Source organism: Argiope bruennichi, chromosome 10 (assembly GCF_947563725.1).
Source record: "Argiope bruennichi chromosome 10, qqArgBrue1.1, whole genome shotgun sequence".
NCBI classification, from domain to species: Eukaryota; Metazoa; Arthropoda; class Arachnida; order Araneae; family Araneidae; genus Argiope; species Argiope bruennichi.
The window spans coordinates 39,762,138-39,788,655 of NC_079160.1; the positions used below are offsets into that span (position 1 = coordinate 39,762,138).

The 26,518-nt window shown below is 29.0% G+C and overlaps 1 protein-coding gene across 1 annotated transcript; it reads left to right on the forward strand.

Moving 5' to 3' along the window:
• The first annotated feature begins 6,044 nt into the window (after nucleotides 1–6,044).
• Nucleotides 6,045–20,311, forward strand: LOC129988148 (uncharacterized). The gene is made up of 4 exons (XM_056096297.1): nucleotides 6,045–6,207; nucleotides 12,064–12,131; nucleotides 16,098–16,250; nucleotides 20,073–20,311. The coding sequence occupies exons 2-4, from the start codon at nucleotides 12,068–12,070 to the stop codon at nucleotides 20,300–20,302; spliced, it is 447 nt and encodes a 148-aa protein (XP_055952272.1). The 5' UTR covers nucleotides 6,045–6,207; nucleotides 12,064–12,067; the 3' UTR covers nucleotides 20,303–20,311.
• Nucleotides 20,312–26,518: the final 6,207 nt, after the last annotated feature.

Sequence of the window (26,518 nt, forward strand, 5' to 3'; positions counted from 1 at the left end):
ATGAAATTGAAAAGGCATAGTAAGTATTATGTTTCAATATAGCATTCTTCATCCTGTCTTTATTTATAAGTGAAAATTATAATACATCGACTATCATCCTTGTTAAATGGAATCCATTATTCCATATCAAACTTAATCAAATTTCCTTGGCAATTTCTTTTGCAAATTCTTTGGATTGTTTGCAATCATTAAATTTTGTTCTTCCTTTTAATTTGCAGAATTTTGAACAATTTCACAAGCAAGTAGAACAAAGAACAATATTGAAGTAGAACAAAGAATTGTTCTACTTCAATATGTGCGAGACAAAAAAAAATGGAATGAATATTAAAATTTAACAAATAGTAAGCAAATAGTAGGAAGAATTTTGAAATGAGAAATTCATTGTTCTGTCACTACTGACAAATTAAATCCATTTTGAATTACATGGCGATTCTGTTTTACTACATAAATTATGAAAACCACTGGATATGAATGTATATGAAAAAGCTTATTGTATCGATTTTTATCCAATAATATTTCAAATCGGCATTACGAAAAAAGCTATTAATGACAACATTAGTGCTTAATGACGTCATATCTGTTTCTAAGCGTCTCCAATCCGTGGAAAGATTTCTGAGAAATTTAACTACTTTCAATCGGAACATAGTGTTTCACAAAGCAGAAACTAATAATTAATATTTAAAATAAAATTTTATTCAAACGTATCGAGATTGCATATACGACTATTTAACTCGATGTAATGATAAGTCACACAACTATAGCCATATCATTATCACAGCCTTTTTGTACCACATTCTTTTAATGATTGTATTTTATTTTTAAAATCAAACGCTTTCACTGATCCGAACATTGTAGAAGAGACATTCCTCATAATGAAAATCACAACTTTAAATAATGAATACAAATTAATACACTATTTTACTTAATGAAACACTACTTTAATTAATGAAAATAACCACTTTAATGAATAATTTTTCTTCCACTAGAGTACTGCCCTCAAGAGCGTCCTGTCCAGTGTCTGCTCTTTCGTAACAACTGCTGTAATGATTCTGAATGCGATAGAGGGCAGCTGTGTTGCCAAACCAGCTGCGGTAATACTTGCAAATCATCTGTGGCTTACCCGACTAATGGCAGGAGAGCAAATTCCCGTCCAGACTGCAAAACACATACATATTGATTTGCAAGCCTACAAGAGTGCAGTTCTGAAGATTGGGTAGGGAAGAAAGACCTCAACAGAAACACATATATATAAATAAAATAAATAATTAAAATCATTTGCAAACTTGCCTTTTTGAAAGTATTCCTTTTCTCTATAAGAACTAATGTGTGTATGGAAGCGTTCTTATGGTCAAATATTCTTTCCACGATTTTTACCGATTCGTGCCTTTTTTCAGAAAAAAATCTAGGGCCATGGCGATTAGGAAATAAATATGTCCTGAATGCCATGAAGACAACATGTTAATATGTATTTATTCTTTTTAAAAGAAGAAATGTGGTGAAATACGAAAAATACGAATAATACCAGATACAGTTAACATTCGCAAAACTGTGATGGTGACTAGAGTAAAAAGAAAGAATCATTCCTATTGGCACAAAATATTGCACATTATCACCACGATGCTATCCAACATTCTGAATACCGGTAAATATAGTGTAGATATCCTAACAATATCGTTGGGCATACTGTGCTAAAAGGGATATTACATCTTGGGCGCCCCTCTCCTTCGCTACGATACTCCAGTAATCTTTCAATTTAAGCTAAATTCATTGAGATACTACTTCAAGCGAAAAGTGCAAAGAAGTTTTATTTCTTTTATAAATGTCGTATTGAGGGTAAATATCGTTAAAACACAAAGAACTTTTAGGATCCTTTTCTTTCTCGCTTAAAGCAATAAACGTTCTTTAGTGGAGTCGCCACTAAGGAACGCCAAAAATACCAGGGCCATTGGAATACTTGGATACTTCCCTAATCCAAGGTATATGATCCTTAAGGCTATTATCACTATTAATTTGGTTTTTTTGACACACTTTTCATACTTTGTTGTTGTTTCTTATGGTACTTGCCATGGACAAGCCCGCTGTTATGAGACAGCGGTTTAAGCCGGAGAGGGAGAGTCTCTTGTTTTTATAGTAGCGCCAACTAGGGCCAAGAGTACGACTTTGCTACTCAAGCATCATTCATTCGCTTGCGCAACTCCTTTTTACAGGAGGGCACATTCACACATCTCACAAATAGAACAACGGAAGAACAACCACGTCCAAACCGGGACAACCAGATCACGGGGAAGACGCGCTACCCTTATGCCAGGACGCCGGCACAATTTTCATACTTTTTAAATATGAAGCAAACGCAAAACATTTTGACTCCACAATGTCACCAAAGCGTAGTACATAGAGCAACAAGACCATTGGCCGCTACTTTGCTATTCCACTACCTTATACCTCCCCTCCCCTTTACAACAGTACTGTCTTTTGTACAGAAGGCACCGAATCCTTTGTTCTTCTAATTGCTAGTCTTAGATTTCTTTCTCTTCTTTTTCTAAAAAAATACTCAATGCTTTCTATACATATTAGAAAAAAAATATGATTAATAATTTTTAATTTGATAGCATTGTTTGTTTGTGTGTGTGTGTAAAATATCCATCAAATTGGGTCCCAACGCCTAATTTCCAAACATTAGGCATAGTGCATTTAATAGAAAAAAGGTCTAAATGAAGTAAAGAATACTATTTTATGCACTTTAAGTCAATCAATATTCTGTTGAAAAACGAATTTTATATTGTTATACAAACTCTCGTTCCTATGAGTCACATTTAGAAAAATATTCTTTAAAAACTAGCATTTTGAATAAAAATAAAATTCCACTGTATTAAGACTAACTCTCAGAGAGTTATGAAATTTTGTTTATAACTATCTTATAAAAAAGTTCGATTTTAGATCACTCGATTGATTGACCATCCAAAACAAAATTCGCCAATCAGCGTCTGAAGTTTTCTTGAAACAGATCAGTCTAAAATTGCAAAATTGTTCATTATCTTAAAATAGTGATATTTAAAATCCTATAACTTGGTTAAATTTGGTCGTAGAAAATTGAAACTTTTTTTTATTTAAAAGTTACATGATCAAAAATATTTATCTGAATATGATTCTGCAGAATCCAAGTGTTTAAAATTTAGACTTCATAATTTATTCAGAAGTATATTTGTTGACTGAATCAAAATAAAATATTATTATTTTCATCATTTAAATCCTTTTAAAAGTAAAACTTTAAAAAATGAATTTTATAATGAATCAGCAACATTTTTATAGAATAATTCTTTGGGATATTGCGTAGATTATAAGAAAATATTCTATAGAGCATATAAAACTTCAGTATTGAACGATTCTGTTTTCTGAGTCATATTTTTAAAAGTCATTTTTATTTCCAATACAAAATTTTTTGTATTAGTTTATCACTTACGCTTCAATTCAAAGTTCAAATTCCACGGGAGCTGACAGAATATTAGACAAATCCATTGTAGAATAAACAGCATGGTATGAAGCTTTCATAATATATCACTATCAAAGTTTGAAGCTTAGAAATATGTTGCTGAAGAAGCTGTTAAGGGACCAAGTTGCATAAGATATTTAATTAAAATTTTAGCGACCATTAATTCTGTCGAACCAGTTGGTTGCCAAAGGCGACTAGTTTTAAATAAAAAAAACAAGAGATCGCTCATATTTTTTAAAATTATATTAATTATAACAATTAAAAAGGGCTATATGCTCATTAATGTTTTATAAAAGTGTTCTGAAAATTTGAATACCTACTTTGACAAAGCATTAGTTTCAAAATGCTATTTAAGAAAGAACTTTTTATCTCGAACCAAAAATGTCTTTTATATTTTTAAGGAAAATTGATACTGTAAAAATCCATTTGTGTAACAAAATTGTGTTTAATAATGGCATCTGCTACTTTTAAACAGAAAAGAAAAAATTTGTGAATCTTACAGTGGAATGCACGCAACGATGAATTCACACTTTCGATACTGAAGCATACACACGAAACGACTTTTCCTGAGATCTCATGACTTTTTTCGTAAACAAATAATGGCATCGTTTTTACCGGGATAATCCGGAAAAAAAATATATAATTTTCTTCTATCAAGCTCTGTATTATATGTTTCTCTATCTATTGTCGTTTCTATTGAAAATAAACATTAGAAATCTGTTCCATCTTTCATATATAAAACAAATAAAAACTATTGTGCCTCGGGTATAATGGCTACTAAAAATATTCAAAGGAATTAAAACTCGCGCTTAAATTTATACATCAGACTGAAGTTTCTGGAGCTTTCTAAAACGAAGAATTCTGTTGAATGTTGCCAATAAATTTTTAATAGCTGAAAAAAGTTGATTAAATAAAAGAGCAAATAATTGCTTCTCGCGTATCTATCAATTTCCCAAAAATAAACTAAGGATATGAAATATAGGGACATGTTTTTTTAAAATTATTTTAAACACAAAACCAGTGGATTAGTCTTCCTAAAATTTTCTCGCACTCTCTAATAAATTTGTCATACCAGAAAAAGCGTCCAATAGTTACGAACTATTAACGTTTGGCGTGAATTTAGCAGTTTTACTGAATCTATCGTGTCATCCTTGGCGAGTTATTTGGCGATTAAACCCTTGCATACATTTATAATATACGAAAATCGAATTTGTGTTTCAGACATAGTTTTCTCAACGGATTGAAACAAAATTTTGACACAAAACTGCACTTGTAGTCACAAATTTTCCATACTAAATTTGATGTATTTAAGTCATAGTGTTTTAAGTCATCGCGTTTACATGTTTCTGAAAGTACAGGACGACAGATGGTCAACTCGCATTTGGATTTGGCTCAAAATTTGACAGGTGTCTATACAATAGATGTTAAATCTGTACACCGAATATTATATACCTAACTCTCTTCGTTTAATGGTTATCATTTTAACTTATATTAGAGCAACCGGACGAAACGCACTTCTTCTGAACTGGTTTTACTCAAAATTTGACAAAAATCTGCAAATTAGGTTTAGGGACCGTATACCAAATTTCAATCATCGAACTCAAAGCATTTTTGAGGTATCTTTGCCACAGACAAATGGACATTTTCGCAAACTGTGTTTTTTAACTCAAAAAGGTCTAAAATGTAGAGATTCGTCGAAATCTCGATTTCGAATTTTTTTTTTGACAATTACTATATACTACTCTATACTATGTGTACAAGAAGGTAAAAAAAATAACATTTTTGTAAAAAATCAATAAAATTCCTTATTGAAAGATTTTTATTTTTTCCTTCAGACAAGGAAATACTTTCTTTGGATATTATAATTTAATTATTCTTCAGAAATGGGGATGTTTTTCTTAAAAACTATCATTACATTATAAATTTATTAATAATATTTTAAGAACAAATTATTTTTAAAAATTTATATTCGATACTTCTGTTTCTATTCATTTATTTATTAAATAGCTAAAAAATATTTTAACTCAGATTTTTAGTCAGAAGTTCCTTTACAAATCCTGTAGTTTCGATTTTGTAAAAACTTTCATTTAATACTGAAAATTGCATTCAGTCCGAATTCTTACAAAAATAAAGAAATAGAATAGAATGCAATTTCGCAAATTCCACAGGTTTTATACATTGATATTGCATATTATTATGATAATAGGAAAAATTTCTGTTTAATTTTCTTTTAAGAAATTTAATTTTCAAAATTTTGCTCTTTACCATGAGAATATTTATTTTCAACATACAAGTATTAATTAATTATAAAAAAATTCAAAATTCTTTTATTATAAAATAACTGTAAGTACATATTTTTATTAGCATATGAAAGTCTTTTTGTTAATCAAAATAACCGTTTATAGTGAAAAGAAATACGACTATCAGAAAATGTACGATGCTTCAACTTCGAAAGAGTTTATGATTTTCAGCTTCGCTTTATAATCATAAATATAGCGATTAAACACGGTATCTCTAATTCCATTTTTATGTGCCATTTGGAAAACTAGCTTTCTTATTGGTTTACTTTTTTTATATCACAGACGAAAGATATCGATTTGCAATATCGTCTGCCATCAATACACATCATGGAATTATGCTGCTTTTAGGATAGAAAGTTGGAAACATGTATTGAAAATGTGATTTCATCGCCAGTATTTTGACTTTTAAAACAGCAAGTAAGTAACATACTTTTAAAACTTAATTAATCAATATTTTATTTCATGAAATTGTATTTTAATTCAGAAAAAAAAAAGTATTACATCATTGTGTTGGCAATGAGTCACAAGTTACGAGATTTTGTTTGTTTGTTGAGCACCTGCTAGTTTATTGCAAATAAATATTTTTTTCAGTATTATATTTAAAGGAAATCTTTATTTCAGCATAATTATTTATAAATAGATAGTTCATAATCTAACAAATAATATGTGGTTTTCAATTTATAAAAGAATATTTTGTATAGTAAAAAATACAGAAGAATGGATAAGTAATATGTGGCATTCATTTTTCTTTTCTTAAATACCAAAGCTTACAAAAATTTTATATATTATATATTAAATTGTACAACTAGCGACAGTTTCTAAAAATCATCGATATCGTAATTTATGAAATTCCACCTTGATGTTATTATATAACAGGATTTGAAAAATTTCAAAAAATTAAAATATCGTCTATAATTTGTATTTATTTTGGTTAATTCGAAGTCAAAAATAAAAATATTTTTAAAAAATATTGTATTTCTTAATTTATTCTTTAGTTGAATATACCGATACATTGTGTTTACTATGCCTTTTTTTATTTTACGTGGCAATATCTATATAAATAGAGCACCACTTTTTTTCCTCCTTTGGAATCAAAATTGCTCAACTGATTTTTTTCAAATTTTGTTTGTTTTGTGAATCAGATGAAATGTTTTTGGAGAGGGTTTCATGACAATGATTTAAATAGTAATTTCTTGTTAATTAAAAACCACTGAGCATGCTCAGAATCAAGCAAACAAACAATATGGTGGCGCCTAGGATTTGTTTAGTACATTGCATTTAAAATAGCCAAAGTATGGAGAAAAAAGATATTTAACTAAAATTTACTGTATTTTATTGATATTGAAAAAGATTTCTAGCAAACTGTTTTGAGATTTCGTATTTTTTTACAAATTTTCTCTTCTTGCTTTTAATAATTGATAGAAATCGAATCTCAGAGCTGAAAATGGAATAATAATATTAAAGAATAAGGAAATAATAATAATAAGTTTTAATATTAATTTTAAAATTATAATTATTTTTATTTATAATGATAATTTTAATAAATATGTAACAAGTGAGATTTATACAGCTATTCCGTATAATAATAATTGTTAAAAAATCTTTCAAAAATGGATTTGCTAAAAATAGCTGCCATTGCATTCCAAGTTTTAAACGTACTTGCACAATTTACATGAAAGGCATTCAAAATATAAATATATATTAAATTACAAGAATTCAACATAACATTGCGTAGGACGAAATTATTTTCTTACCTTTTATTAAGAGAAAATTAACTATTAAATTAATTCTTACAAACATTCATTTAAATCCTTGTTATATTCCAATATTTGTGTGCAAAATGTGAAGTAGTTATGACATAAAAATTATTTATGGATAATGTTAAGTTTACCATATATCAAAATAAATATATAAAGATAATATTTTTAATATCAAGCATTCTTTATATAAAATAATACAAAAAGAAAATTCTTTTTATCATCTACCAGTTTATTTTAATTAAAAAGAAAATCTGTTTTACCAAATCTATATATATTTTCTTGAGAAATTACAGATTGTGTCAAGGAATTTTAAAAAACCCACAGAAAGCTAAGTTTTCTCTATAAGTTGTTCGTCATTTTTAAATAATGTTATAAATTTTAGTTAAACTTCGGGAATGGGAATATTTAAATCTGGAATGAAAAGATAGCCATTTTTAGCATTGAATTTCCATTTTTAAACGATTTTATTAACAATTATTATTAAACCAAATAGCTGTATAAAGCTCACTTGGTGTAATTAATTATTTATTAAAATTATCATTATAAATAAAAATTATTAAAATTTAAAAATTAATATCAGAAATAATTATTATTATTTCCTTATTTTTTTGATGAATATCTATTTATCTTGAATTCCTGATTAAGACTATTAAATATTTAAGATAAATCGTTTTTTTTTTATTGTTAGTTTAAAGATTATTGTTTTTTCTTGCTATAGTCATTCTCAGACATAATTTTTCTTAACTTGAATTTTTCAGATAAATTACGTTTATTAATTTAAATATTTATGGTGATTCCTTTATATTCGTATTAGCCAAATTCTACTGCATAATCTTCAATTTACATTACATGCATCAAAGCCACATAAATTAAAATGAAATATTAACGAATAGATGGCAATCTAAAATGAATTTTGCAATATATAATATTTAAATATCATATTTTATGTGTTATTTGTATTACATTTCAGATTTATTTAAACAGATTGATGGTTCGATTTTTAAAAATTCAGAGAGATTAAACATTTTTTTTGCTGAGTCCATATAATATCAATATGTTTATATTTTACAAATAAATTGTTCAATTTTAATTATTAATATCAAATATAATAATTTCCTTTTGTCCTATACGAAATATAAACATAGAAAATAATTTAATTGTCAAAAATGCTTGATTATGAGATTTCGAAGAAAAATAAATTCAGAATTCTCATTTTTAGAACTGCGTTTGCGGATCTGTGAACAGAATGACACATTCGTCACACACGCGACTCCTATAAATTTGTCATGGGATCTGTAGATAATATTCAAAAACAGTATCAAATTTTAAATACAACTCCTGATAGATTAAAAGAATTTTTCTTAAAGGCATGTTTAACTCTCCTCTCTACACTATTAACTGCACAACAAGAATCCATATCGAAGAAAAAAAAATTGCCGCAAGTTGCAAAAATATATATATTCGCAATTTGCGGCATTTTTTTTATAAATTAAAAAAATAACAGGGTTGATGAAAGTGTATGACTTCAACTAATAGACATTTTTTCAATTTTAGAGGATACAAAAATTGCTTTCATTTATTTTTATTTAAAGTACTATTTTATTTACCTATTTAAAATAATTGGCAAAATCAAAGAACCAATCTCCACAACTGAACCACTTGTTCGATTTCAATTATTTTAGCTTCATGTGACAATATCTTGAATTATTTATATGTCACCAATGGTCGCCTGCCCGTTTTTAAGGTGAATCTAAAAATCTACACTTCATTACTCCCACCTGGATTACTCCTACCAGTCTCCAGATCCAACAATTCTACCGCTTTTTCCAATTTTTACTTTATTGATACAAAAAAAAAAGTATTGTAAGGGAACAAAGAAAAAGTATTGTAATGGTCAAAATATTCGAAAATTGATAGATCTTCAGGTTTCAAACCTCCCAGTGACAGAAAAACAGGTGTTTAGAATTTTGTTTAAATTTCTATGAAAATGATAGCTCAAGCAAGACGGATGAAATTTGGTATATAATCTTTATACTATACTTGTAGAATTTTATCAAATTTTGAAAGAAATCAGATTATCCGGATATAAATTAGCATGATAACTACAAAACTAAGAGAGTTAGATGGATAACATTTGGTATATAGATTTAACATCTAACATTAGCAATCAAATTTGTATCTGATCTGTCAAGGGATTGATCAATTATCGGTCTGTATCTGGTTTTAATCGATCACGAAAAAATCGTCCAAAATACGCATATGTGTCGTAACTTTATTTCTGTTGTTAATAGCAAAAAAAAAAAAAAACTGTTAAGGGTCGCACTCAAATAGACACTTTCGTAACTATTGTCTTCCAATGGCGCACGCTTGTTAATACACAAGTATATTTATTACAGAGCATGTAAGAAAGTTTCGAGATTGGTTATTTCTTATCAAAGTTCACAGTCCCTAAATAGTCATCAACATATTTTGAAATTACTGACACAGCAAGATCTTTCAAAGTTACTGACACAACATTATCTGTCATATTAGCAATATGTGGCAAAAATATTAACACAGCCGCCATCCTCAACAATTGGATCGATTTCGCCCAATTAATTTCGCCCCTTCGTTTGCAGAATTAACCTATCAGAATGCTATATATTTGTTCTGCAAGCATAATTTCAAATAGTACTTTCATTTAGAAAGACAATTTGTGGTTTATCAAAGTTGGTTGACATAACTGCATTAATACTATCAATATAATGAGCGAACAGCAGACATAATTGGAAGTAACCGTAATCTTAAAATTTACTAAAAATTGAATTTTTTTTTTTTTTCAATACATCATTTCGTAAAGATTTAACCTTTTTTATTTCCTCAACAGATAAAAAGGTATAATGAAAAATAACCTTATTGTGGGAATTAATTTTATCGTTGGTTGAGTTAAAAAATACAAGAGTTTGGCATTACTTTCTGAGAATTCGTGATTTTATATTTTTCTTGGGTAACTATTTGAAACATAGAATAATTTAACAAAATAGTTTGATATAGACAATGATTGTTTTCCAACTCCTTCAAATAGAACCTTAAATATGCATAATAACGGATGATAGAGATAAAGGGGACATATTATGGATTCTCGAATTTACTTACTGCTGGTAGCTGGCCTAGTGAATTAAAATTAAGCGGTTATTTTATTGTTAAGTTCTGATAATATTAAAATATAATATTGATGTCAAGAACACATAATAGAGCGGAATTTAAGAATACTATCACTTCAAGAAGTGAAAAATCGGTTACAAAATTTCATCTTCAACAACACCAGCCCCTTCGGCAACCATCAGCTTCCCAACCATATTAATAATATTAATTTAGTAATATCAACCAACTTTGATGTACTATATCTTATCACACCAAATAAAAATACCATTTTAAATTATACTGGCGGAATAAAAGTAAAGAATTCTACTTACACAAAAGCTGCGGAAGTTGTTGACAAAATTATTCCAATTTTTATGGTTACAGTGACCGAGACCGAAAAACTGTGATGGGGTATTTTTCCCCCCTTTTCGAAGAGTAAGGCGATGCAGCATTTTTGAGATCTTTTTAGGATATCAGAGGCAAAAAGTAGCAGGCGTACATTAATGCTATATTTAAACGTCAATAACTTTTGAATGCAATAGAAATTGGTAAAATCGGTGCTGTAATTATGGCTGGAGAAGTCTGTCAAATGTGCGTTGTGCGTGTGTTTGTGTATCTGTGTGTATTTCTATAGAGAATGTACAATTAAGTAAGGAAAGCACCTAACCTTTGTTCTTTTTATTACCAGTCTTTTACATTTCCTTGAGAAATTAAATTTAAAAAACTCAGCGCTTTCTATTTATATTAGAAAAAAATGTGATTAGTAATTTTTAATTTCATAGCTTAGTTTGGCAGAAAAATAATAACAAAGTAATTTTTAAGTGTGCCTGCCTGTGTGTGTGTGTGACTCTGTCCGTATATATATGTGTGTATGCCTGTCTCTCTCTCTCTCCGTCTGTGTATGCGTGTTTGTATGTGTGGAAGATGTAGGTGTGTGAGTGTTTTTCTCGATAATGGATAGTGATGGGAAGGAGGTGATCATGATGAAGTATCTAGTGATCTTAAATTTTCATATGAAATAAAAAGTAGAAAATATCGATACAGTGGTTATGGGTGGAGAACTTTTTGTGTGTGTGTGTGCTTCCCCCTGATAGAGAATGCACCTCAATGTTTTTGAAATTTCTGCCGAAAATGGACATGGGAGGTGAACAGGCGATCATTTATGACATATCTTGAAGTCATCAGCTTTCATATAAAAAAATCGAAGAAATCGATACAAACTGATATATACATTTATTATTATTATCTTATATACATTTATTTATTATTTTATTATACATATAAAAATCCTCCTACCATTGCTTTTAAGATTTTCGAAATAATATTACAATTAATTCTGCAATCTACTTAGCTAATATACAGATATTGATGCTTTTTTTAAAATTTTCAGAAATATGAAGTTTGTTTTCCTACTAGCTCTGATTCCTGCTGTCCTTATCTGCATCGAAAGTTACGTAGGTAAGATTATTTCACAAAAATTCACGTATGAGTAGAAATAGTTGCATAAATAACACCAAACACAAGTTCTATTTTGTTTTTCGAAATATATTGTAGTGTCTAAAGTGTCATTTAATAATTTCAGAATCACGATATAAGACTCATGATTCAGATTCACGCCCAAAATGTATATATGTTATTAGTCCAAAATAATGCAATTAGGAAAACATTCTCCTTCAAAGATTGAATTGGTATGAATTTGTCCAAATATTATAAGGGGAAAATCATCTACTCTCATGCGAAATGCTCATGTTAAAAGAAAAAAAAAAATGTCATAATATTTCAAAATTAAAATATTTAGTGAAATCAGTGTATCAAAAAAAAGACTTTCTATTTGGAAAAAAAATATATAAAAATATATGAATAAATAAGCTCGAGTAATGCATAAAATGACAAACATCAAGAAAGTAGAAATATTTTTTTAAAAATTAAAACAACGCAAGGTTTAAAAAAATTTGGAAATAAATGGGTTCAGTTCATTTATTACGTATTATAAAGAGAATGAATGAAATAAATAACTGCAATAATCCTGGAAAGTTAGCCAGCAAGTTATTATACATAACATTAAAATCAGAATGAAAATCTTATATATGGCTCTTTTTTTCCTCAAAAATGAGGAAGTCGAAAAATAAAAAATGAGTGTATAACATACCACTGGGAAGTTCCATCAAATGTGATGTGAACATATTGATATCCATCTCTTTCAGTCGCAAAAGAGACTATAAAAAATAGACTTTTTGAGAGGTATTTGCATTCATTTCTGAAAATACTTAGCAAAAATATAAAGATTTTTAATTAGAAGGAACCACTTAAGAAAATAAGATTTCTATGACAACTGAATGTATCCAATTGTGCTATTGCAAAAATGCCACCATAGCAATCACGCTATTATTAAAAGCGAAGAACATTACACAAGAATATTGTAAAATGCACACAACATTCGATTCGAATTATAATATCCTTAATGGGGAATATCTACGAATCGAAAAGAACAGAATGCTTGCCTTAATAGTAAAGATTCTTGAGATTGGCGATGGCGGTCTTCTAAAAAAATAATGACGCCAAATATAACATTTTAATTTTTCCCAATGCCAAATTATACTACTAGAAACAAAAAAGTTCTTCCGACGGAAAAATTATATTTAAATCAAGAAAATTATCCACTTTTAAAAGGAAAATGTTTTGTTAGAAAAATGAATACTCAGAAAATTAAATCTACAACATTTAAATCTTTTGGAGGTCACTATAGATTTATATGTCCATCCTATATATCCATTTTTCTAAATTAACGAAGAAGCATAAATGCAAAGTTTCAGAAGATCACAGAAAATCGTTGTTAATTTAGCATAGCAATGTGGTAAAAATTTACAATTTGGTATTAAATTTTCTTGATAATGCTGCGTTTTGAGTTCACTTAATTAATAATAACGGTTAGCACTCATGGGCTGAATTTTTAAATATAGAAACGGAATACAATCACAACTATTCACATTAAAAGAAAAGTTGATGAGTTTGTTGGATGTGAAAGAAAGGCATGAAAAATAACAAAGTTGAAGAGATTTTTAAATAATTGTTTTATTGAATAGTGATACGATATACAATGCGTTAGGAAATTCTAAGACCATTAACGAATAAGTGCATTTCTGAAGAAGAAAGCATGAAATACAAATTTTTAATTTTGATTGTGAAAACTTTCTGCACTAATTCTAAATTTAAAAATGAAACTTTATTAAAATCTACTCATTTTATTACAAAAATTTGATAAAAGGGTCTGTTAAAAATTATAAGACCACCTGAGAAAATTAGCATATTGTGAACCATATCAGAATAACTATTGTTATAAAAATTGTTTAGTGAAGTGTTGAAAGAGAAATTCTATGAATATCTAAAAGACATGGAACACAGATGATAAAAACCCAGTCAAATTGTGCCCAAAGAGCAACGCTTCTAAACATTAGTAGATAGTAAATCACTAGTTAAATAACAACAGATGTTAACGTAAAAGCAACTAAAGAGCTTATGCTAATTGCGATCAATAATCTAAAGAGAGAACTGACGCTCGTGTGAGCAATTCCGCTTATATAGTCTTCGTGACAGAATATGGAATTTTCTAGAAGGATTGCAAAAAACATATTGTTATAATTTTTGTATGTTCTGGAACCGTCATTTTTAGCGTCAAATTCGCCGCCAAAATGCCAAATTTGGCGCCAAGGTTGAGATCACTGACTTAGCATCAATTCAGTATTGTTTAAAAATACCTCTTTTCCTACTAGCTGTAAAAAGAAAGTAGTATTGCAGATTAGTAGCAAAATCAAACGCATTCTTTAACATTTCGTGAAATATTACTTGATGCAAAGGTTCAGATTTTGATTGTGTTTTCTCTGATTTATTTGAAGAAGGCTCTGAAATAAGGAGTTATCTGAGGATTAACCCTATTAGCACAAAATACCAAGAAACATATTCTTACAATATATCGCTGATGTTGGCCAACTTTCAGAACATCGAACATCTTAGGAATATTATATAATATCTTATACTAATTAGGAAGAGAGAACGTTTCATTTTAAAAGGATGCCGGTAAATCTGAAAAATAAATAGCTGGATTAAATAAGCTTTCTAAAACTGCACATTTGTAATGTCATAACTATAAAAGATGATTCATAAAAATTAATCAGGGGGAAAAAAGATTTTGACAGCAAAGGATTTCGACAGAAAATTCTTTTGACTCGTCACGTTTCGAAACGAGTCGCATGAAAAAAGAGTCATAAGTCTCAGTTTAGAAGATCGAATTAATTAAATCTAACTTTTATATCGAAAAGTAAAACAAAACTTATGAAAAAAGAGAAAACTCTAAATTCTTTAAAACATTATAGAGAAGAAAGACTGAAATAGTCTAAAAATGCCATGTCACAGAAGATAAGTGGAAACAAATTATATTTTCCGAGGAAGAGAAATTTAACCTTGGCCGTCTGGATGGCTGCAAACATTATTCTTTAACTGTACAAAATGTTATAATATTATTACGATAAAAAATATTATTACAATATCTTTACTATATTATATGACATTCAGAATATTGAACATTCTAGAAACATCGTATGCTACTGTTTAAATCGGCAAGTAGGAAGATGATAAATAATGATTCGGGGGATATTTCACCATGCTGAACTGTGCGATTCATAGCAAAACAGGACGAATGGCTCTGAAGAATATCAAACTATTCTATTTAATCATCTGATACCAGTTGAATTTTATTACCTAGATATTTCAATAAGACAAGAACCTCGAAGTTCAGACATGTCTTCATTTGGAAAACTTTTGGAACATGTTTTATTGCGAAGTTTAAGCGAATACTAAAAAGTTTTCATTTGCTAATGAACTGAACTAGCCATCATAAAAGAATGGCGCAATATTTCCAAAACTGGACGAAATCACCTGTTCATTTACAAACAAAGTATGTATGGTTTGCGAAACAAAATGGAAGGCAATCATACCAAATTTCCTATTTCTTTTTTGCTTGTTTTTAGATATGTGGTCTTATAATTTTTAACATTTTTCACTTTTTATTAATATTTTTATGAACTAAATCATTTATTGCATCATTCAGAATTATTGAAAAGTTAATTATAATATCCCTATTAGCACAAAATGCCTCTAATATCATATTTCAAGTGTTTAAATTATAATTAGAACTTTTATTAATTTCATAATATCCAAAATCAAAGTGGTCTTATAATTTCCTAACGGATTGTACTGGACTGCGCCCTACTGATAAAAAAAATAACCACAAGCTATATCCATTTAGTTAAAAATGTTTCCGCTTGAATGATAGTCAAATAAAAGAATTTTTTAAATAAAATGTTCCATTTAAAAAAATTAATGAATTCTTAAATATTCATTTCTTTCTTTAAACATTGGATCAACCAGGTGAACAACAAATGGTGTATTACGCGCCAATAAATCCGGATCAATGTGATTGGCCCAACAATCAAGATTGCTTGGCACCAACTGTCCAATATGCTCCTTCGAAGTACTCCGCGGAACACCCTGTTGAATCGTACTTTTGGCCCATTCGCAGAAGTGAGTACTAATCCAAGCTCCCAAATTATACAGGTTGCATTAAAATAGTACTTAATTATATTAATTATCCCAAAATACAGAATGGGCGCACTTTTGTACATGAAGTTATAAAATTATAACGCCGTCCAAATCATCTGAATGACCTAATACAGTATTTGCTTTAGCTTTGAAAATTATTACCAGTTTACTTTGCGAATTTCAGATTACGCCAAGATCGCCAAACTCCATTATACATAAGATGCCGTTTGACAAAATGGTTGGATGACGGTGGCGACTTTTAAATTACATCCGCCAAACTTCATCATATATAAGATGCCAAGGAAAAATCGCCAGATATGATGCTGTTATATCTGGTGACGGTTTCTATCTTTTAATGATTTATCGCGGGAGCAGTAAAAATACAAATATCCAATTTTATTACTTTACTCTGAAATTTTTTTATTACTATTTAGTTTTATTATTTCTAACCAACAGATGCCAATAATATATAGACCGAATAAACCAATAATATATAGTACTTATATGATGCTATAAATGTTAAGGAATATCGAATATTATGCCAAAATACTGTTACGAAATTTCCGGGGTTCGTTTGGATAGTGGATGTTATATGGTCTGAAGTACGCTCAATCACCAGGCGGCAGTAGAAAATAAAACAACAACGACGTTTATTTACACGAAGGCACACAGGACAGCACAAAGACGACAACTATATACAGCACGGAAGACGATTATCTTCAGCCGAGACGTGCAGCAACAACAGCATACACAGCAGCATATAACAAGACAGATAGACAGTAGCGCACAACTTAGTTCAGCACTAACTTCACTCCGTTGCTGCTCCACTTATCTTTGGAAGGCCAGTTCTTTACCGTCGATTCCGACTACTCTCCCCTAGCAGCTGCAGCCGCCTCCTTTTATAGGTCTTAGGATGCGGGGCTAGAAGCTTCTCAACCAATCAGGAACATTCGAGGCGTATCTCGGTTCCTACTGGACGGACGGGAAAATTCTCGTTGTTTCGGGTATAATCCATTTTGGTGCCAAAGTCGCCAAATTCGTCGCCAAGCTCCGGGAACCTCCGACGCGACACCGGACTCCGTCCAATACCGATGACTGTAAAACATTCTTTCCGATGGTGGAACCAACTATGCTGGGAAGCAGCATTACAGATTCGTAACAATACTATTTAATATGTAACAAAGTTTTCGAGATTCTAAATTCTCACAGATATTATAAAAGTAAAGTTTTAAATAAAAGCACCAATTTTAACTCAAGATATCATTTGACAGCATTTTATAATAAAAATACAAATATACCTTATGAGGCTGATTATATCAAACTATACAATATAGTAAAAATGATTTTATACATTCTGCATTCATCGATGCAGTACAATATGATGACATTGGTTTGTGATAATATTTAAAACTTGAATTTGAATTTCACGACTACAAAAATGTTATGAATATTAAAAATGTCTCGAAATATACTAAAAGAAAATTATTCTCAATTTTTTAAAGAAAAGAAGCAACGAAACTAAATGAAAAAGTCCTTTTCAAAAGTGGAGTTACTCATAATTTCGTTGCCAGAGAGATGGTAGCGTGTCCCGCAATACAATGCAATGTTATAAATTTTTCTATTATCAATTTTGCACAGTATGAATTTGATCATATCATAAAATTAGTGCGTTAAAATATTGAAAATTTTGAGGAGCATCAAGGCTCTTGGCTGAAGGCAAGAATAAGTACAGGTGGGTATCAAATCCGTTCATAATCCATCTGATGATAGAGATAGGACAGAGATTCTTGAACCTTTATTTTACCACATGCCAAAGACGGCGGTGATACATTTCATTTTAATGGACGACAACAATCAATGATTCAGATTGTATATTGTAGCGTATTTACTTGTGAGAGGATAGAACCTGGGACCTTGTGGTTCGCAGCCCAATAACATGACCACGATACAAAAGCAATTGCTCGGGCAGCGTAGCTGTTAACTGGCTTATAAGCTTTCACCACAGACTCTCCCTCCAGTGAGTCCGAGGTGAGACGAACGATATGGCTGTTGAGTGATGATGTATTAACTGTTGATTCTAATGCGCCTGTACCCCTTTGAGTAGCGCCAAGCGTTATGGCGAGCGTGTGTGGGTGAGTGGTTGCTGCGTCAAGTGAGTCTGACGACTTTGGTTGCGGGTAGATGGCGCCACAACAGTTATACGAAGGTTGAAGGATCATCGTCCGAGTTCACCAATGTAGCGGATTGGTAAGAGCGAGGATAGAACCTAGGACCTTGTGGTTCGCAGCCCAGTAACATGACCACGATACAAAAGCAATTGCTCGTGCAGCGTAGTTGTTAACTGGCTTATAAGCTTTCAGCACAATATCATCTTCGCATTAGTGGAAATTAATTTTGAAGCGGGAAATCTTAATGGCATAGCACTGTCTGAGGTGCTTGAGTAATTTTTACCCTCGGTCTTCATCCGTGGTTAGCAACAGTTAGTGGCTCCCAGGATTATTTTTCGCTCTTTTACCATATATTTCACTTTAAAATGATGCATAAACGCACTGTTTTTCTAAATTAACATCCTCTAAGACAGCGAACAGAAAACTCATACATCGTTGGACTGGTTCAACATGTTTATCCGACAATCTTCTCTTTCCAGAAGAAAATTTTAAGAAGGGAATATATATATATATATATATGTTCTTGCGAAGATTTTATTATGTATTCTAGAATATGTATAAGAGTTTGTTGGAAGACAAGTTACTGCTTTGTCAAATTCACCTCATAGAATTCCAGAACTAGGACTATTCTTAAGGAGGAAAAAAGCTTAAAAAAAAACCTTATGAGTTTGTTCTCGTGGAATCCCAAGAAAAAAAGATTAAATTTTTACATCAAAATATTAAAATTTTTGAAATCTCAGTAACTATTTCATTCTTTTATATTTTAAACTGGATAGGATTTTGTAAACCAAATTTTCTATTACCATATGTTTGTTGGACTATAGAGGAGCGTTCAATCTTTGTTTAAAAATGAGAACACACTTATTAACATGTGCATACTTACAAACATGTTCAAAACAATTAAAAATCTTCTATTTTTTGGAAGGCGCAGTGGTTTGGTTGCAAGGTTTTTGCTTCGGGACTAGACCGGATTCCACCGAGGAGCCGCAATCCACACGCGCCTGATATATGCCAAATACTATACCGCTGGCGCGAGGCCGAAGCATGGAAAGCCAGTCGCCAGCTTATGTGCCATCCGAGCGTTGTTCAAAATTACGAAATCCGTCCCAAAGCAGCCTTAATATTGCTTTAAAATAGAGCTTTTAATTAGTTAAATCTTTAAAAAAATTTGAATTTTTTTATGAGTCTGTTAGCATTGAAAGGGGCAATTTAATACTGCGATTTTTTTTAAAATCTTACAAAAAAATTATAATCCAGCAAAATGTATAGGAATATCAGTTTTTCTTTATAAGCAGAAAGCATTGTAAATATCCAAGATAACATTCGATATTCTGAATGCTGGACTATATCATGAAAATATCGCAACAACGTTGTTTGGTATTTTTTTAGTTGCTGCTAATAAATTCAGATTTTACAAATAAAACATCAATCCCTAGTACCATAAAAAATTCAACAAAAGCAGATATCTCTTCACAATATTGCCCAGAATTCAAAACATCGAACGTCATTGTGATAATATCGTTTGCCAATACTGATAATTTAATGTAGCGTTCTCTCTCTTGTAAAAAGATTACTTATAAATGCCTGCTTATTGAAAAATATATTTTCCTTTAACATCATCTATTTCCCCATATAGCTTTCTGTCCAAAGAGATACTCATGGCCTTGTTTCCGAAAAGTCAACGAATGTTGCTCGGATTACGACTGCGATCCAATACAGCTATGCTGTTTCGAAAACTGCGGTAACACCTGCCAGTTCCCAGTCTCTTTCCCAACAGACGGTATAAAAGTGAACAAACACGATCCACACTGTCGCGTGGACCCGATGTTTATAAGAGTGCCCATTCCTCCAATCATTAAAGGCTGAAGTACTTCATTTTTTCCCTTTATTTTTCTTCATGCGCAGCACATGTCATTTAGTCGAATGTAAATAGAATGCACAATGGCTCTTGTTGTACAGCTATACTTTTATATATATATATATAAAATCATTCTTTTCGAATGTCTTCAAAAGTTAACTCTGTAAAATACTAGAAGAAATTTTTTTCACACTATTGACCACGTTTTTTTAGAAAAGAAGCAGCGAGATATTTAGATATTATTATGCAATAAAGTCCAAAATAATGCAGAAATAAGATATCTCGAATATTATAATAGAAAACCTACAATGGGCATACAGGGTAAGAAGTCCAATAGGGACGGCACCGCCTTATTTCAATAAACATATATAGCATAGGTAGCAAAAACGCAGTCGATGCTTACACAAAGAACACTTGTAGATTATCTCACTAAAATAGCAATGAAAGAAAAATAATATATCAATAAATAGTAAAAGGTTCAACGGGTATATATCACCTCATTTAACACAAAACTCATATCTCAAACAGAGCTTTATTTTATTGCATGAATGCAATTGAAAGCCTTTAGTCCTTGCAGCATGCATTGCAACAATGTTTTTGCATTAGTAACTGATAAAATTTCAAGTTAATTCCCGATGGATTCTGTGGCATAGTATTCTGAAAATTATCTGCATGTATATATTTGAGGTAGGTAATTAAAGTTCATATTAGCTCACTCACAGATTCAAATCTTAAAGAAGTGAATGCCGACATATCTAAAACAAGCTAGGATTATCAAATAGGTAAAGTAAGTAACTTCTTAAGGATCCCACATTCAAGAATCCTACAATTTCGATATTTCTTTTTGCGATATTACCAGGCTATATTAAATATATATGCTTTTATTCAATTTACAAGATTTGTGCACTGGAATTGATTTAAATATCAAGAATTGTTTAAATGTTAAAGAATTTTACTAATATTCCTAATTATTTAATGTCTTATATTATGATTAAAAATTCAAAGAAAATATTTTGCTTTACAACTGAATAAATATCTGCTTCAATAATTAAATAGTACTTAGATTGTGTTAGATTTTTTTTAACTATTTTATTTAAAATTGCTTTTAAATTTTAATGATTTCTTTTAATACATAAAATAATCAATTCAATGCTCTTGTAATTAAATATTTTGTTAGTTTATCAAAATTTGCCACATAAAAAGCTTATAGAGAGAATAAATTTTAAAAAAATATGTCTGTTATACAAGATTAGACATAGGAAAAAGGAATCCCTGAGACTTCCATTACCAAAGGAGCCCCCCCCCCTCCAAGAGAATTTAATCCATGCTGATCTAGAAGAATAGGGCCTAAAATATTAGATACAGGTAAATATACTATTCAATTCAATCAACCATTCTCAAATAAAAAGCACTGGGTATATTAATAATAGTTGTTATGAAAAAGTTTTGATAAATTGTTAGCATTACAATCTTTTTAGAATATTTTTTTTAACATTCATAAATTTTTAATAACTTTTTTTTTTTGTATTTAAAAATATTACATTCAATTTCCCAAAAATCAGTTATTCTAACAAATTTTTAGCATCATTTAACTGACAAAACCATTTGATTTCATATGTTTGTTTTTAAAAATACAGATTTTATTTTCCAAAAGTCTTTGAAAAAAATGTTTTTTAAGCATTGATTTCTCCTATAAAAGAGAAAGAATAAAATTTAGAAAATTATCCCAATTATATTTTCACTTGCAATAATATTTTCAAACCAAATGATAAACATGAATCACCAATATACATACAAGAAGGAAACAAATGCTGGAAGAATTTGCAATTATCAATTTTTAACAAACTGGCCCAAGCTGCACATAATATTTTTACAGCTTTGCAAATAAATAACACAGCACAAATATTAAATAATGCTTTTATGTTACTAGAAGGCACATTTTGATTTCCTTAGAAATGGATCCATGAATTCAAAAAAAATTTTATGGTCACAAAACTGTTTTTCAATCTTTTGGTCATGAAACACTGCACATCCAACTATATATGTAAGTATATGTGATAATTCAAAATAGTTAAAGCAGTCCCCAAACAATGTTAGTTATAGACAGATAGCTATATAGTTTTCACTTCATAAAAATTATGTGCATTATAATCAAACCTCACTATACAGGAGGGAAAAAACATGTTACAATTCTGATTTTTGTCCATTTTTTTTTTCTTTTGTATTAAAAAAATATTAATTTTAATATTTCATCATCATCATACTTGGCCAGACAGCCCAGGGTGGGCAAGAGCCTTCCTCTGAATTCTGTTCCACCACATTCTATTTTTGACACTTGTGTACCAGTTTCTTTCCTGAATAGCCAGGAAATCTGCCTCCATCCATCTCATTTTAGGTCTACCCCTTTTCTTATTTGTTAGAGGTTTATGTAAAAGAATTTTTTTAATCTGGAATCATCATCCATTATAAATATATGAGCCATCAAGCTCATCCGATTTATTTTTATGAACTTTATAATAACTGGCTCTCTATAGATTTTATATAGCTCAAAGTTATATCTTCTTCTCCAAACATTGTTGATTTCTATCCCACCAAGAATGGCCCAAAGAATTTTTCTTTCGAAAATGGCTATTTTATTTTCTCCAGCTTTGGTCAGGGTCCAGGTCTCCAAGACAATTTTAATATTTAAACAAAGTATCAACTTCATAAAGTCATTCTGAATTTTTTCGTGATCACTCTATATTTTTATTTTATTTAGAAAAATTTTCAGCAGAAGAAATCTGCTAATTTGTCTTTATAAAATTCAGTCTTTATCTCGAATTACAAAATTAAATTGATAAACCACAAATGATAATCCCAGTTTAGATTACGAAATACAAATAAAACAAGCAAAAAAATCATTTTGTAGAAATATTTATTACAAATATCTTGGTTTATAACAAAGCAATGTATTAATAAAGAATATATCTTTAAGTACACAAATAAAAAGAAAATTCAATACACATTCAGTAAGATAAAAAAAAATACCACATTAGAGTCTTTTTAAAAACATGCAACATAACCATAATTAGAAAGTGAAAAGATTTAAGCCTGAGGAGAAGAAAAAATGACAAAACAACACATGTAGCAATGAAATAAAAGAATAACAGAACAAAATCTTTAATACTTTAACAATACAATATGGCTCTAAATAAAATAACAAAAAATATCACTAATATTAAAAGATGAAATTAAAAAATTAACTTTCATATATAATGTAGCATAGTTTTCTCAAGAAAATAGAATGATGTTTAAAATAAATATTTTTTTCTTAAATAGCAGGATGTAGCAGGAATAGCAAGATTACAATTCAACAGCACACAAATTATTTTTTTTAAAAAAAAAGATAGCATCTTATTTTATATCTTACAATGTTTTAAAAATCATGATCTATTATAAAAGTGAAATATTATACAATTAATTGAGAAAGATGAATTACTGGTTTTAAATTGAACATGAATTTTAAAATGTGTATTGCACAAATCTAATTTCATTTAGATATATTTCAATCATAAACCATTGGCATAGAATAACTTCAGCATAGAATATCATTTAAGAATTTCAAAATACATAAATTATTTTTCAACAGATATAAAAAGAATCAAACTCTCTTGAACAATTAATTTTATTACAAATTTATCGAATTTTATAGATTTTTTTTATAGTTTGTGGCACATAAACATTTTTATAGTTTAAGACCCATGTTTGTAGTTTATGGAACAATTGCTGTTAATAAAAAAAACTATTTTCCTGCTGATAATTAATCAAAATAAAAAAAGTTTACTTTAATCGAAGAGCAATGAAGAAATCGAGGATAACAATAGTATATCTCAGAGTATTTTGCACATATAAGAATGGCAAGTACATGACACAACACTATCTGAGTTTCTCATTGTTTATAACACTAATAATACTTTCATTTAAATGCTCTACAAATTCTCAAGAAGTACAACTGCTATTTTGATTTTTTTGCTTATCATGAAAAACTAACACCTGCTATTATTTTTTATATATCCAGATATGAAACAGAAAATGCAAATATATAATTCAAGTCTTCAATTTAGTTCAAAAATATGAAAATTTAATTCTAGTTAAACCTTAATCATTCAGGATTTTGTCTTGTGAAATTATTACAATAATAAAATTGGATTACAAGAAATCTCATTTTCTTCATGAAAAATATCTCCTTCATTAAACCCTATATATCTCACTAGAAGCTATATGCTTATGAGGGAAATGTAATGATTCTTAATACATTCATTCATGCTTTTTGCAATTTTTCAACAATCTTCAACATGTAAATGCTGTATAAGAAATTTAATATAACTAATAAAACATTTAAATCATTAAAATCTTACTGTGTAATTTTTACTATAAAAATGCAATAAATTTTTACTCTATAAATGCAATTAAACAGCACAAATTTAAGTTGAAGAATGTAATCATTTAGGAGCAAAACAAATCTTATTGTTTGAAACGCTTCTTTGCATAAAAATGTCTTCATTAACACTTATAAATATGTTTGATTAACTCACTACCCTCACAAAATATGTTCAATTTATTCTATAAAAGAAAGAAAAATTATCCAAGTAAACATATTGCACTTTTTAATCATTATACCCTGCACATATTTTAATTTCAGTACATGGACGGTTCCTATCAAGAATTTACCTACTACTGAAAATATCAGCCTTTGTAAAAAAAGTTGCATTAATTATTAAAATTCTTTATAATGCACAATTGCTGATTCCATTTTACAATGGTATATATATTATAAATTAAAAAAAAGGGGAAACAGAGCATAGATTTTTTTATAGAGTACATCTTAAAAGATAATTTATGAAAAATGTCTTGAAACTTCTTTTGAATACAAGTTAAATTAAAAACAGGTTTTTGAAACAAAGGGAATATATAAAAATAAATTTTCGCAAAAATCGTATCAGAAATATTTATAAAAATAAAAATACAAAAATTGGAAAAAAAATTACTACTTTACAGTAAATTATTAATAAAATAGATGCTTCAAACTTTAAAACTATTCACCACGGTTCCTTATTTTAGCTGCTATACTTCTGAAAAAGCACTTTTACAATGGTCCCAATCATAATTTATTATAAGAGTTTTCTGTAATTAGCTATACAGTAGTTCTATAAAACTACATGTTAATAATAATTATAATTAGCAATGAATTTAATCAAACAACCAGTATTAGAAGGGATAAAATACAAAACAGTTTTACATTTAAGGAAACACATTAGCAATACTAAAGGAAATGGGACTGGGAACCATTCATATAGCACCACTTCACAGCTCATTTAATTAATAAATTGATATTTTAGAGCAATATAAAAATGACGAAAAAAGTATACAGACTCAAATAAAATAAATTCACATTATACAACTTAATATCTTTATCTTTAGAAATTTAAATACTATATATTAAAAATGTTACTTCAATTTATTAAATTTACATGAATTAATATGCAAGGAAAAGAAATGAGAAAGAAAAAAAAACATACCATTAAGAAATTCTAGCAAATTTTATATAATCAGAAGAAAATAAAAAAAATATTATAGAAATAGTTCATGTATTTAACCATATTAATATTTGTTTTATTAGCTGTTAGAAACATTATATCATTTATTTTGAATTTATCATCATTATATTATAAACTACAAGTAAAAATATACACATGGTTTTGAAATACGCGAGACACCAGCTAAAGTTCTTTCACTTAAATATTTCAAAACTTCACTAAAACAAATATCTGGTGATACAAAACAAACTTTATAATAAAATATTAACAAAATATTCTGTTCACAATACCAAAAAACCATTTAATGGCAATGTATTTATTTTAAAAAACATGATCATAAATCTCTCCCAGTTCTTAAATGCATATCTAATATCTTTTTATAATCTCTTCAGCACTAAAATATATATATATATGTATATTATTCATATGATCCAATCCTATCTCTTAAAAAAAAAATTGTCCCACAAGATCACTACTAAGGGGAAAAAAAAAAAAAAAACACAAAAGAAACAATTGTTTTCTTTTTCAAAAAAAAAAAAAAAAATCGTCTTTGAACAAATTATGATTTCAACTTGCACATTACTATTTAACAGAAACGAAACTTAACACACCACTTAATTAGACAAAAAAAAAAAAAAAAAAAAAAAA